We start from the raw sequence: 16,345 nt of genomic DNA on the forward strand, positions 1-16,345 counted from the left end.
CTCCCATGGATGCATAGCTGTTCTCCTCTAAGAACCTTCCCCTCATTATAAATTCAGCCCTAAACGATATAACAGAATAAGATTTGTCTTTAAGAACTGAAATAAGGGGTTCCAAACAGGTCTTCCTCTGTTCTTTCAAAATAATGCCAGATTCCCTACCAGTCCACTCAAAAGAGACTAACCTAGAATTTATAAGCACTTGAAACCTAATGGAAAGCTCACAGGCTTAAGAAAAGTCTTGATGTTTAATACTGCCTCTGCTACTTATAAACAGGTTGCCTGAATTCTTTTAAGCTCTAGCTCCCGCTCTTCAAAATAAGAATACATAATCTGCTCATTTCAGAGAAGTATATGTGAAAATAATATGAGAAAACATAGTAAACATACTTTTAAAACCATAAAGTTATATGAAAAATTAGTATTACTAGAAATGATTCGAAACTTCAGTATATTTTTAGAAGCTTTAAAATTTAGTCAAACTTTAAAAGAACCGAAATCCTAACAAGATTACTCATCCTGTACTCAATTAGACACCCCCCTACCATCACAATGGTTGGAGAAAAAAAATCACTAGGGTTCCTTCTCAAGGTCACCTTTTTAGAGATATTACTGAGCAGCAACTAAATAAAGAAAGGAAATACAAGGAAAGAAAATAAGCTGAATAATAATCTAAGCTTATCATCTCAAAGACATTTCTGGCAATTCGAAGTCAAAATATCTTTGAAATGACGAACTAAAGATTATGAAAATTATTTTCCAAATTAATTCTCCAATATGCAAACATATAAGGAAAAACTTAAAGTGTAGCACAGATGTTTTGGAAAAACATTTTGTTTCTCAGCAGGTCTCAGTGAAATCACAACTTATCAGGAAATACTGAGGATAAATGAAATGATAAAATATATTCAAAGACAAACAATTTCCTTGACTTTCTAGGGGTCTCATACCAAAGGTTACTTGGTTCTGGTTCTTTATTCTTTTTTAATGATTTCATTTTTCTGCCTTAATGCGCTTTAAGTCTTACTGTGACTAAACACAAAGTCATTTTTACGCAGTTATCTGAACATACACATGACAAGTAAATCTGTTTGCACGGTTTTAGTTAATATAACGGTGAGTTTATCTCACCGGCACCGATAATGTCACTAAAAATGTATCGTTACTTTACTACAGTGACCATTACATTGTATAGAGCAGTTGTACAATCATAAACGAGTGACATTTAATCAACTAAATGCACAAATGACATTTACGTTCTATTCTCCCATTACATGGGGGTGGGGTGCACAGGCAGCAGAAGACTTAGTCTTGCATTTAAATATTGTGACAGGCAGTTATTCAGCCAGATACATATTTAAGACTGTTTAAGACAAACAAAACCCAGAAAATATGTTTATAATTTACATGACAAAGATTAAGCAATAGATCTACCTGTGATATAAATAACAATCAAAATCTACTTTAACAACATATTGAAATTTTTATAGGAAAATGTTTCTTATAATAGCTCTCTGAATGTAAATTTGATCAAAGAAAGCAAAACATTTATCATATGCAGTGTAAACACTGGCTTTACCCATTCAACAAAAGACCAGTGAACAAAAATTTGACCATGTTAAGCATTTTCATTGCTAAAGTGAAATTTTCCATTGTATTTTTTCTAATGAATATAAAGTAACTAAAGTTACTTACTCCTCAGGAGTAAAAAACATGCAGTTGGCATTCCCCATTCAGAATACTGAAAGTTTTACAACTTCCTTCAAAATAGTTTCTGTTACTAGTTCTTAACTCTTTTCTATTTCACATATCCAGTAAATACAGCACACACCCAGTGGCTTATCGTCACAAAAATTCTCAACTATTCACAAGTGGGGGAAAAATGGGGGAGTTGTATCAGAATTAGGGAAAAGGGGGATAAGTTTACAAAGCCACCTAAGAGAATAAAGCTAAATAAATCCCTCTCCCTACAAGTAGTCCATTTAGTGGGCTGGGGAGAAAAGGACAAGAGGCAATGTTTAATTTTTTTCCCCTGGCTTTGGCTTTTCCTAATTTAGGAGCAGAAAGAAGCAAGAAAAGTTGGCACAAATCCCTCAGGTTAGGCAAGGGATTAAGGATTACTAAAACTGAGTAACAAAGCTATAGATAGTCCTCCACATGTGCAGATTCAACCAATGGTAGATTGAGAATACTAACAATAATTAAAAGTAACATTACAACAATAAAAAATAACACATTTAAAACTACAGTACAACTATTTACATAGCATTTATATGGCATTAGGTATTATAAGTAATCTAGAGATGACAAAGTATATGGGAGGAAGTGCATAGGCTATACACAAATACTACACCATTTTACATAAGGGATGTGAGCATCCATGTGTCAGAGGTGTTCGAACTAGAGCAACTCCATCTTGAATATGGTCTAGGTAAAATAAGGCTGAGACCTACTGGGCTGCATCCCCAGGAAGTTAAGGCATTCTTAGTCACAGGATGAGATAGGAGATCCGCACAAGATACGGGTCACAAAGACCTTGCTGATGAAACAGCACTCAGTAAAGAAGCTAGCCAAATCTCACCAAAATGAAGATGGTGAGGAAAGTGACCTCTGGTCATCCTCATTGTTCATTATATGCTAATTACAATGCATTAGCATGCTAGAAGACAATCCTACCAGCCCCATGACAGTTTACCAATGCTATGGCAATTTCAGGAAGTTACCCTACATATTCTAAAAAGGGGAGGAACCCTCAGTTCTGGGACTTGCCCATCCCTTTTCTGGAAAACTCATGAATAATTCACCCCTAGTTTAGCATGTAACCAAGAAGTAACAATAAGTATAAGCAGCTCAGCAGCCCATGCTGCTGCTCTGCCTATGAAATAGCCATTCTTTTGTTCTCTTAGTTTTTAAACAAACTTGCTTTCACTTTATGGACTTGCCCCGAATTCTTTCTTGTGCAAGATCCAAGAATCCTCTCTTGGGGTGTAGATTGGGACCCCTTTCCAGTAACACATGGATTTTGGTATCTGAGGGGTATGAAACTCAAGGCATGATTCACCTTAAATTCCTGCCAGCGGTAAGCCTGTGATATCAAACAAGTCATCTACTTCCAAAATTCAATGGTGGGACAGGCATAAGACAAACATTCCCATTCCAAAAGGGAGACATATCCAAGAAGCAAAGAATAATAGGCCCCAAGTAAGTTCAACATTCAAGAGGAAAAGCATTACAGCTTGAGGCTCCAAGATAATATTCCCTGACTCCTGTCAAGCTTCCTAGATAGACTGGGATGGAGGCTGGGCCTCCAGTACGTGAGGAAGCTCCACCCCTACGGCTTTGCTGGGTTCGGTCCCACCCCTATGGCTCTGTCCACATTTCAGCTCTGCCAAGATGGCACTGCATGCTGGTAGCTCTATAGTCCTGAGGTCTCAATGGCAGTTCTGCTACCATGGCTCCTCTAGGCATTGCTGAGGCAGAAACTGTGGAAGCTCTAACCCTACATTTCCCTTGGGCAATGCTCTAGAAAGGCTCTCTGCAGTGGCTCCTCCCCCGGGACAAGTCTCTGCCTGAGCTCCCAGACTGTTTTCAACAACCTCTGGAATCTAGGTGGAGAAATTCATGCCCCCACAGCTCTTGCATTCTATATGCCTCTGCAGAATTTGTACCACTACCCAAACCCTCCTGAAAACCATTCCGACCTCCTAGTTCCCTGGGCTGGTGATAGGAGGCGCAGCCTGAAAGATCTCTGGAATGCCTTCAAGGTTTTTTCCCAATTGTCTTGATGATATCTTCTATTTGTATAAATCTGCTCAGCAAAGGGCTGTTGGTCACAACCTTGGGTAACTCTCCTGAAAATCCTCTTTCATTCTTTTCCACACAGCCAGGCTGACACTTTTCCAGATTTTTCTGCTCTTGTTCCCTTCTAATTATAGATTCTGTCCTAAGTCACTCCTTTGCCCTCACATCTCACTCTAAGTGGCCAAAAGCAGACATGCAGCAGCTTGAATGCTTTGATAGTTATTTCTCCCACCAGATATCCAAGTTTATCACTCTTAAATTCAGCTTTCCATAAAGCCCTTAGGCATATACACAGTTCATCCGAGTTCTTCGCTAATTCATAACAAGGATGGCCTTTACTCCAGTTTCCAACAGGATATTGCTCATTTTCATCCGAGACCTTGTCAAAATGGCCTTTGCTATCCGTATTTCTATCAACATTTTGGTCACAACCACTTAAGTAATCTCTAAGAAGGTTCAGACTTTCCTAGTCTTCTCGACTTGTAAACACTTACCAGAATCACCCTTAACACTCCATTTATGGAAATACAGGCTTTTTCAAGACTGTTCTTTCAAACTTTACCAGCCTCTACCCATCACCTAGTTCGAAAGCCACTTCCACATTCTTAGGTAATCATTATTAGCAACAGCCCCACTTCTCAGTACCAAATCTTTGTCGTAGTCCATTCTCGGTTGCTATAACTCAATACCTGAGACTGGGTAATTTACAAAGAAAACAAATTTCTTACAGTTCTGGACACTGGAAAGTCAAAGGTCAAGGGGTTCAGGTGATGAGGGCCTTCTTGCTGTGTCATACATAACATGGCAGAGGTCATCACTTGGTGAGACAGCAAAAGCCAGCTCAGGTCTCTCTTCTTATAAAGCCACCAGTCCCATCACTGGGGCACCGCCTTGATGAACTTATCTAATCCTAATTACTCCCAAAGATCCCACCTCCAAATATCATCAAAAAATGAATTTAGGATTGTTTCCAACACCTGAAATTAGAGGGCACATTCAAACCATAGCAGTAGGTATCAGACAGTTTCTATGTTTTGGTTAAAGAAATAAATAAATTAGAAACCAGGAAGGAGTATGAAGGCTAAAAGTACTGGGCAAGTCATATTGAATCAGAGTTAATAGCTGTGATAGAGGAACAAAACGAGTGTGGCTAAGAAGAAAATGAGCAGCTCAAAGATACTCATTATCACATGGGTTAAGAATTGAAACACAAAAGTGAAGACTTCTAGATATTTTACTGAAATTCTATAAAATAATATGTCCTCTATTTTCCTGAAGACTTCCATTTTATTTTCTCATTTGACTTGAATTATCAGGTCAAAAGAGTCCTCTCACTACTACAACTACCTGTCTTAGGACACTAACAATTTTTGCCAAGGCTGGAGGCTAACAGAAACAGTCTTCTTCTTGCCCCCTCCCCAAAATTCTGACTCAGTATTTGTATAATCTATCACCAAGGGCTGCCCTTCTGGAAACTACCTGAAGTAAACAAGCTATATTCTCAGATACTTCAGAAATCAGTATTTATTAAGGGTGACAAATTTCAAATAGACAGGATGCTGTAGGGAAGGAGTATTCAGTCTGGTTGGCTGAGGGATAGATAACAGAAATCTCCAAAGCAGCTGCAAGCATTCTTTCTTCTGTCACAGGCATTTTAAGAGAAGCATGAGGAATAGCCAGAAGTCGAAAAAATATCCCTCTTGGGAGAGTTCACTGGCATTTATCCCCTCATACTTCCTTCCAGTCACCTCTTACCTTTTCCCAGGGCTCTGCTTAAACTCAATCTCACTATCAGCAGCCACCAACTCCTTTACCCCAATTCAGCCATCACGGTCAAAATACACACATTCCCTTTTTCAAACACGGAGATCTCAAGAAACTAAAAGGAAATTCAAAGTAGTATATTCACTCAAAAATAGTAAGCCCTACTATGGTAGGATTTCTTACCAAGAATTGCACAGTAGAATCAGTGGGTCAAATCCAGCAAGCAGAAGATGTGGCAACCACTCCTTATATTTTGTTTGTGCTTTAATTGCGTGATTTACAAATTCACTTATATGGTTCCATGGTGCCAACTGGCAACCTTTCTTCAAAAAGTAGCGAAATGCTGAAAACTTCTCGTACTTCAGACAGTATGCCAAATGAAGTTCATTTACTTGGGCTCCATATTTCAAAAGAATGTTTACAATTCCAGAGAACTCACAGCTCCACCACAAAAAATAAAAACAAAACAAGAAGTTAGACTTTGACACAAAGTATTTCCTACAAATTGTTAATAGTAGTGTTACAGTTGGGAAATAAGTATGGCAGATGAGATAGAGGAAGGTTTTTACACATCTAGTGGATTGAGATTAGAGAATGTGGGAGGCGGGGCTTTTGCTTTTTACACCCTCCTGAATGGTTTTTAATTTTCAACTGTGAACGGGTATTACCCTTATAATTTAAAACATTCTTTTTAAATAAATATGTAATTTAAAAAATTATCATTGACAAGTAGAAAACTTAAATTGTGATATTTTGTACAATTAAGTATCTTTACTTTGCTTAACAAAATCAATAAACAATGTGATCAGTCCTTAAAACTAAATGATTCATTCTAGGAATCTCTCAGATATCATTTTCCTTAGCAATTAACTTAGCCAGTTGCCCTCCCACTTTTAAATTTATTTATTTTTCTAGAGACAGAGTCTTGCTCTGTGGCCCAGGTTGGCATACAGTGGCACAATCGAGGCTCACCATAACTGAACTCCTGGGCTCAAGCAATCCACCTACCTCAGCCTCCTGAGTGGCTGGAACTACACGTACATGCCACCATGCCTGGCTAATTTTTAAATTTTTTTGTAGAGACGGAGTCTAACTATATTGCCCAGGCTGATCTCAAACCCCTGGCCTCAAGCAGTCCTCCCACTCTGGTCTCCCAAAAGGTATGCCATCATGACTGGCCTTAAATTTAAAATGATACAAAAAAAAAAAAATTAAAAAACCTTTTTAATGAATAAAAATTCAATTTACAGTACTACATTTTAAAATTCATTAAGTTCCATTCTACTATTATCTCCATTATAGATGCAAAAACTGAAGTTTAGTCACAGAGATAGTAATTGGTAGAACTGGGATAATGATACCAACCCAAAATCTAACAGTGAATATGACACAGCAAATTTCTGCAATATCTCTTCTCTAACTATTATGAAAGCTAATGACTTCATGATATAGTCAGATTGAAGAATATTTTAAAGCCATACCTATGTTTTTCAAAGTAGGTTACATGGAACTTTAGTTCCTGAAAATGATCCATATGAAAAATACTCTTCAGTGAAAAAAATTGAGAAAACTTATACAGTATACAGTAAGACTGAGAAGAAATATAGGATGAATGTATTTTTAAACAGTATGTTAGCTACATTTCCAATTACATGCTCAATGTTTTTATTCAACCTCCAGATACCTTTCAGAAGAAGTACCTTTAAAATTAAAGCAATGGGTCCAATCATTAATCTGCAAAAAGCGAAGAGAAGTATAAAATGCCCAAAAGTCTGTAAACACAAGAGCAATGGTATATACACTTAAATATAAGTTCTATCCTATGTTCCTGGACTTTCTAAACCTTTGTAGGTCCATTCTTCTTTTGGGAATTCACAAAGCACACTGTCTTAAGAAAAATTCTCAAATGCCCTCCACAAAAGAAACATATTTAACACTATTTAATTCTGTATTTCCCAAACTTATTTAACAATACAACCCCTTTTATTCCATATAATATCTATTAATAATCTACAGAATTAGTATTCCACAAAAACACACTTTAGAAAACCAGCTCTAAGTCTCTTCCCTATTATTCTCATTGCCTTGTATTAGAAGGGGCAAGAGCAACTCCCAAAAGGCTTATAAAACTGCATAGTGTGGCTGGGCGTGGTGGCTCACACCTGTAATCCCAGCACTTTGGAAGGCTGAGGCGGGCGGATCACCTGAGGTCAGGAGTTTGAGACCAGACTGACCAACATGGGGATACCTTATCTCTACTAAAAATACAAAATTAGCCTGGTGTGGTGGTACATGCCTGCAATCCCAGCTACTCGAGAGGCTGAGGCAGGAGAATTGCTTGAACCCAGGAGGCAAGGGTTGTGGTGAGGTGAGATCACACCATTGCACTCCAGCCTAGGCAACAAGAGAGAAACTCTGTCTCAAAAAACAAAAAACAACAACAACAAAAAACTATTTTTCCCGTTAGGCTTTAAATTCTTAAAGAATATTTCAGCTTTCTCAGTAAGTTTAACAAGATCTGTTTAGTGCTCTCTATATAACAAATGGTCAATTAATGTTTTTAACTGATTTTGTAGAAATCACAGGAAAAAAGGGTCTGCCCCCTAAAATTTCAAATAATCCTGGAAAATCCAAAAACCTATTTAAGACCTCTCCCACCTAACTTCATTTATCTGAATCTATAGACAGCATGACACATACTGCCCAGCTCCCAAGGAATATCATTAATTTTAAGGTGTTTCAGGGTTAACAGGGGTACTTCGTTATATGGCTTAATTTGAACTACACTAATAAGGTGATGAGGCATGAGCTTAGATGCTGTGACCAGAAGGACCAAAAACATTGTTCATCCGAAAGATAAGATGAAGGCCAAAAAAGACCATCATCATACTGAACACACACACACACATACACACACACACATGATTCAAATTATTATAGTCTGGTGTAATAAGAAATGTTCAGTTCTATAACGGAGTTAAGATATGGTATACAGAAGGGCAACTAGAAGTCATCAGTGCAACCTCACTGAAGGTCAACTAATTAGGGATCTTTTGTTTAAAAAGACAAAACTTAATGGGTTGTACAAGAAAATCCTAAGAAATCACAAAAGTTATGTATAAAGTGAGTCCCAGGTACTCAGATTAACCAAAATCCAAATATTCGAACTAAAATGTATAAGCTTAAGAGGCTGGGTGGGGTGGCTCACACCCATAATCCAATCACTTCGGGAAGCTGGAGGCAGACAGATCACTTGAGGCCAGGAGTTGGATATCAGCCTGGTGAAACCCTGTCTCTATTAAAATGTATAAGCTTAAACCTCAAACAAACACAGTGAACTACTAATTTTACATGGCAAATGTTAAGAGATGGTAAAGACTGAAAAGCTTAGTAAATAATTTCTCGATAACTATTTAAATTAAATAGAGATCCATAATAGTGAATTTAAGAAAACCAATAAAATTTGAGGTATGCCTGCAACCTCTTCTGTGTCATTAAAAACAATAGCATTTATCTTCATCACTTATTCCATTATTGGATGATCAGATATTACTCAATATGGCTTTTCTTACACACAGCTTTATTCTTACTGTTTAAAAAATAATTAATTTGGGGGTTTTTAAAAAGCTTAATTGTTCAGACTCACATTAAAAAAAATGCTATACAGCCAGACATGGTGGCTCACACCTGTAATCCCAGCATTTAGGGAGGCCAAGGCAGGTGAACTGCTTGAGCCTACGAGTTCAAGACCAGCGTGGGCAACATGAAGAAACCCCATCTGTACTAAAAATAGAAAAATTAGCTGGGAGTGGTGGTGTATGCCTGGAGACCCAGCTATTCTGGAGGCTGAGGTGGGAGGATCACCTGAGTCCAGGACACAGAGGTTGCAGTGGGCCAAGATGGTGCCACTGCACTCCAGCCTGAGCCACAGAGTGAGGCCCTGTCTCAAAAAAAAATTTTTTTAATGCTATACACCAAATACATTAAAAATGCAATAATATCTATAAAACTAAAGTTTTATTTTAGGCTCAGAAGCAGTCTTATAAATATAAATTTCAAATGGTAATGACTTGAACAGTCACTGCCTTACTTGATAAAGTCCCATTTTTAATTCTTGAATTGTTTTGAAGACCAAAAATATCAGCGAATTTCTGCATCTACTTAAATTGTAAGCATTCCCTAAAACTGCTGCACTAAAAATGTAATCCAGATCCAAAGAAGGAAGGAAAACAATCTGATATTATCACCTCATTTGTGCTACAGCTTGACTGAGCATCACAGTTTTTCCTATTTGTGTTCCAAGCTGGCAATTTAGCACTAACAGAGATACTAAGTTTCACCGTGAAAGAAAGTCACTTCAAAACACATTTCCATACAGCAAAAAAGAATAAAAAATAAAAACATAGCAAATATACATACTCCTTTTGGAAAGCCATGCACATGGGAGAACTAAATCCAAAGATAAGGCACGCCTGGGCATCCGGGCTGTAGCCATTCCGGAGTAGTATTTCTAGGCACTCTTCATGTCCCCCAAACACTGCTGAGTAAACAGGGCTCACTTTGTTTAGCCCAGTGTCACAGACCCGGCTAGTAAGTGGCACTAACAAATCCAAGATTCTATAAATACACAAATTCAGGAGCATTTAAAATACACAAATTCAGGAGTATTTAGTGTATTTATATGTGCACAAGTGCAGACAACATTTCTATAGCACAATTTTTTTTGAATCACCAATTGATTAATTTAAAGAACTACTTCTGTCTGGGGTGTACCTTCTACCAATAATATTACATTAAACTATTACCTGCTACATATTTACTATAAAATGTTACACTTATTGCTTCATACAAAGGTCCTTAAATACATCTGGAACAAAATTAATATTCCTATATGTAAATAGAAAAGGTGCTCTTTTAATTTTATTACATTAGCACCACCTTATTCCCTAAAGTTCAAATTTTATGTTAGATATTTTAGCATATAATAAATTATTTAAAACATCATTATACTAAGTATAAACTGGCATCAAAAAAATACACTATTTTCCTTCTTAAAGTACGAATTAGTTTTACTTTTCCAATTAGTAAAAATTTTCAAAGATGATAAGTAACATGAAATGAAGACTAATATTTTCATCAGAAATTATAATTTCTGCTAAAATATTTTATTATCTGAAAAAAAAGTGAGCTCATTAAATACGAAGGCAGATTTATAAAAAAGCTGGTTCCTAGGTAGAGAAAGTTCTAAAGAAAATAATTAAAACGAAAGTTCTTAGGTTATTTGTAAATTTACCTCTAGCAGTCAACTGGAAAGAAAAAAGGACTATTCTACCCTTTTAAATTAAAAATAAAACTGTACAAATAAAACCAGGACCTCTTTCTGGGAAAAGACAGACAGGTCTACTCTGAAGTATTTTATAACAATTATGCTTCTCTTTGCAAATTTTCTTTATGTAATGTATGTCTAAGATAACATTTAAGTAGAACTTACATTCACAAAAGGGGCTACCTTTGAAGTAAGCTATAAAGAAAATCATCAGTGACAATCAGAATTCTCAAAATTGAGAATGCCCAACAGAGTTTTGGTATCACTTAAAGCTCAGAGAATAATATCTAATATTTATGTTTAAATAAATGATCAAGAATTGGGGAAAACATCAAATTTTAAAATCTAAGTATTTGTTAAAATAGTCTATTAAATGTCTCTTAAATTTAATAAATGTGTTTAATTTTTTTAAATAGGCTGGAAAAATTATACTTTCCCACAAGACATAAACATACTTACAAATATCATTAATGAAATAGTAAAGTATTGTGCCACCTAGTGGCACAATGATCAAATTGCAGAATCTGTTTTCCTTTTATGTAAACAAACTAATGAATATTTTACTATTGCTTTTTAAATTAAATAATACTATGAACAGCTATAAAAAGTATTACTGTAGAATTATGACTCTAAAGATTTTAAACATATATTTCTAAAAACTTTTGACTGCCAATTTATGAAAGGCAGTCATATTCTCACAGGTATAACCAAGTTACTAGATTCTAAGATTTCTAGAACCCCCATTTACTCTCACCCCATAAAAATTCCCAGCTGGATTTGAGATTAGATCAAAAAAAGTTCAGTCAAAGGACTTAAGACAGGGAGGACTACTTAGCACACACTCCAACAGGCTTTCTGTTGGAAGCACATAAACTCAAAAGCTTTCTGGGGTCAGAGAGGTAACATGGATAAGGTCATCATCAGAATGAGTCTTAAAGATGACTGGGAAAAAACTAGGGAGGAGGAGACAGCTACAGCCATAACTAGAGAAATCAATGGGAAGACTCAACACCCTGAGAAAGTCCCTGAGCCTGTCCCATCTCTAGCAACTCTGCCTCACAATATGAAAGTGCAGGACTCATAGGAGGAGCAAAAGATAGCATGAGGGACAGAATAGGGGTACATCTATTCACCCAGCAGATGGGTAGGGAAGAGAATGTCAAAGATTTTGCCTAGAGGTGAAGGGTCTACCCCAGATTTATTCTTTATTAGCTTTCGATTAAGAGACTGTTTATTTTCTGTTTTTAACACTTACTTTGAATGGCCCATTTGTGAAGCTGCATGAACAGGTAACTGCCAATTATCCTCATTACAGTAAAGATCAGGATCGGCTCCACTGGAGAGCAAAAGCTCCACACATTTGGTGTGTCCCTCTTGAGCAGCAATGAACAAGGGAGTAGCTTTGTCCAAGGCTTGACAATTGACATTTGCACCTAATACAAAATAAAACATTTAACAGATAATCCTCATTTATATTTTTAAAAATCAACATAAATTTCAAAGGAACTACCACAAAAGGGTTTCACAGCACAACAGTTTTTCCTTCTTCACCTGGATGTTGAATATTGCTTTGCTAACTTTTTGTTAATCATTTAAATTGTCTTTGCTAAACTGACAGGGTGGCTCATGCCTCGAATCCCAGCAATTTAAGAGGCTGTGGCCAGAGGATTGCTTGAGGCCGAGACCAGCATGGGCAACACAGTAAGACTATGTGTCTATAAAAAATAAAAAGGTTTTGCTTTTAAGTCAGCAAGAAAATAAGTGATTCATATCTTAGAATTTATTTTTAAGCTAAAACAAAAAATCCTATTCAATGAAGGATACATTTCATTCCAATCCCTCCTCTAGCAAGTATTCTGCAAGCCCAGTAAGTAAATATTTAAAAAGAAAAAATGCGAACTAGCAAACATGGATAATATTTCTGATAATTACTGAAAAAGGTAAAATCTAATTACATCACTCTAATTGATTCAGGCTAAGATTTATGAAAAAATTATCAGTAGATATGGCAGCTGTGACTTAAAACTAATATTGACTATACTCTTTATTACATCTCTTCCTTCATAACCACTGAATGATAAATAAAGCTTACTATCAGAGAAAAAGAGTCTCTTTAAACAGGTTTCTGAGTTGATACTTAAAATCATAAATGTGAAAGGGAAAAACAATAACATCACAGTGAAAGAAAGAAAAACAAAATATCCTACCCATATGAAAATAATTACAAAAATTGTTTAAGTGCGAGTGTCTCCACATGAAAAGGAACTACCACAAGAATTTTGGATTTGTGAAAAATCTAAATGTAGTGACACTACCAAAGAATCATAGTTGTGCTCCAGCAACAGTTCCCAACCCAAATGGAAACTCAGAAATGACAGATAAAGAATTCAAAGCAAGGACTGCAAAGAAGCTCAACAAGATCCAAGACAGGTTGAAAATAAACACAAAGAAACTTCTAAAGCAATTCAGGAAATGAAGGCAGAGATAAACATCTTAAAAAGGAATCAATCAGAGCTTCTAGAATTGAAAAATTCACTTAAGGAATTTCAATATACAACTGTAAGTTTTATTAATAGACTGGACCAAACAGAAGAAATAATTTTGGGGCCTGAAGATCAGTCTTTCAAACTAACCCAGTCAGATGAAAATAAAGAAAAAATTTTTTTAGTGAAAAAGGCTTTGAGAAATATTTGATAATGTAAAGCAACCAAATCTATGAATTATTGGAATTCCTGAGAGAGAAGGAGGAAAAGTAAATGACCTGGAAAACATATTTGAGGAAATAATTTAAGAAAATTTCCCTACTCTTGCCAGCGAGGTAGACATCCAGATAGAAGAAATCCAGAGAACTCCCGGTGAACATGAATATCACTAAGGTATATATTTACCAGACTGTTCAAGGTTAATGCTAAAGAAAAATCCTTAAAGGCAGCGAGAGAAAAAGGTCAGATCATATACAAAAGGAATAGTGGACTTAGCAGAAACCTTCCAAGCCAAGAGAGATTGTGGGTCTATATTCAGCATTCTTAAAGACACTACAACCAGGAATTTCATATTCCACCAAACTAAGCTTCACAAATGAAAGAGAAATAAAATCTTTTACAGACAAGCAAGCACTAAGATAATCTGTTATCAGTAGATCAGCCTTAGCAGCGATCCCTAAGAAACTTCTAAACGTGGAAATGAAAGAATATTGCTACCACAAAAACACACTGAAGTGCATAGCCCAAAGACGCCATAAGGCAACCATACAATGGAAACTACAAAGCAACCATCTACCAACTTAATAGGATCAAAATCTCACATATCAATATTAACCTTGAATGTAAAGGGTCTAAACACTCTGCTTAATACTCTGGTTTCTCTTTAGACCATATAAACCTTTCACCTTTTACTAAATACCTCCGTTAAAAGGCACAGAGTTGCAATTCGGATAAAAAAAAAAAAAAGACCCATCTATCTGCTACCTTCAAGAGACCCATCTCACATGTAATGACACCCACAGGCTGAATATAAGGGTTGGAAAAAGATCTATCAAGCAACTGGAAAACAAAAAAGGTCAGGGGTCACTATTGTTATATCAGATAAAATAGACTTTAAACCAAACAACAGGGCCAGGCACAGTGGCTCACGTCTGTAATCCCAGAACTTTGAGAGGCCAAGGTGTGACAGAGCAGGAGTATCACCATCTTGCACAAGCACCAGCATTTTAAAATTCACCTTAATCTAAAACCACCTAAATCCAAAGGGCATCAGCCTAATGGCCAAGGTCCGCATGACCATAAACCACAAATAACATCTCCAAACAGAAACATTCCAAACTCCTCCCTGACCAGAGACATGCTAGCTGCCCCACTCCAGCTGGGAAGATGCCAGCCCCGAGATAACTCCTCTCCTTGTCCCACTCCAGCTATGAAGATGCTAGCCCCAAGATAACTCTCCTGATCCTAGAAAGATGTCAGCTCCTTCACCCAGAGCCTCCCACATAAACATTCCAAGCTTGTGATAAGCCCTCTCACCCTAAAACCAATATATACTCTTAGTCTGTAAGACAAAGCACTCCTGACCAAAATCGGCCAGAAGCCCTTCTCAGGTTTTATCTAAAGTAAACCTGTCTTTGACTGCCAAGCTGTGTTTTGTGTTTCTTTCCTCTTTCTTTAACTCTTACAACGTGGGAGGATTGCTCGAGCTCAGGAGTTCAAGACCAGCCAGGGCACTGTGAAAGGAAAATAAATCTTGGGACCCCCAAATCACTAAACCAAAGGGAAAATTCAATCTGGTAACTGCTTAGGGCAACCCTGCCTCCTATTCTATTCCTAAAAGAGATAGCTACTAAGATAAAAAAGTTACATACCTCCCTCACAAGGAATTTCCTTGTGAACAAAGGACAGACAACTCAAAGTCATCTCTCTGCTACTGAAATAAATACATATCTGATTGCCTCCTTTGGAAAGGCTAATCAGAAACTCAAAAAAAAAAATGCAAACATTTGTCTCCTACCTGCCAATGACCTGGACACACTCTTCCCACTCTGAGTTGTCCTGTTTTTCCATACAGAACCAATGTATATCTTACATATACTGATTTGATGTCTCATGTCTTCCTAAAACGTGTAAAACCAAGCTGTGCCCCAACCACCCTGGGCATATGTTGTTAGGACCTCCTGAGGCTGCATCACAGGTGTGTGTCCTTAACGCTGGCAAAATAAACTTCCTAAATTGACTGAGACCTGTCTCAGATATTTGGGGTTCACAGGAACACAATGAGACCCTATCTCTATTTTTTTAAAAAAGAAAAAAATTATATATATAAAAAACCAACAACAGTACAAAAGGACAAAGAAGGTAATTACACAATGATAAAGGGTTCAATTCAACAAGAAGACTTAACTATCCTAAATATACACACACCCAACAGTTTCATAAAATAGCTCTTAGAGATCTATAAAAAGATAGTAACAACAGTGGGGGGATTTAAACATCCCATTGACAGCATTAGACAGATCATTGAGGCAGAAAATTAAAAAACAAATTCTGGATATAAATTCAACATTTGACCAATTGGACCTAATAGACATCTACAGAACATTCCACTCAGCAACCACAGAATACATATTCTTCTCAACAGCACACAGAACATACTCCAAGACTGACCACATGCTCGGCCAAAAAACACATCTCAATAAATTTAAAAAACTGATTCATTTGGGAGGCCAAGGCAGGTGGATCACTTGAAGGTCAGGAGTTCAAGACCACACTGGCCAACATGGTAAAACCCTATATCTACTAAAATTACAAAAAAATTAGCCAGCCACAGTGGCACATGCCTATAATCCCAGCTACTCAGGAGGCTGAGGCAGGAGAATCGCTTGAACCAGGAGATGGAGGTTGCAGTGAGCCAAGATCATGCTACTGCACTCCAGCCTGGGTACAGAGCGAGACTCTGTGTCAAAAACAA

General features: G+C 36.9%; 1 protein-coding gene across 4 annotated transcripts in view; it reads right to left on the reverse strand.

Annotated features, from left to right (window-relative positions):
* ASB3 (ankyrin repeat and SOCS box containing 3) overlaps positions 1–16,345 on the reverse strand; it is a 111,408-nt gene that overhangs the window by 20,872 nt on the left and 74,191 nt on the right. For all 4 annotated transcript variants that reach the window (XM_012477194.2, XM_012477197.2, XM_012477195.3 and 1 more), the window contains 3 exons: positions 12,144–12,321; positions 9,982–10,179; positions 5,746–6,003 (listed from right to left, as the gene is read on the reverse strand). In XM_012477194.2, the coding sequence (XP_012332617.1) occupies positions 5,746–6,003; positions 9,982–10,179; positions 12,144–12,321 (634 nt within the window). The remainder of the gene's footprint in view (positions 1–5,745; positions 6,004–9,981; positions 10,180–12,143; positions 12,322–16,345) is intronic.

This window comes from Aotus nancymaae, unplaced genomic scaffold (assembly GCF_030222135.1).
Source record: "Aotus nancymaae isolate 86718 unplaced genomic scaffold, 86718_ANA_hifiasm-v0.15.2.pri h1tg000057l, whole genome shotgun sequence".
NCBI classification, from domain to species: domain Eukaryota; kingdom Metazoa; phylum Chordata; class Mammalia; order Primates; family Aotidae; genus Aotus; species Aotus nancymaae.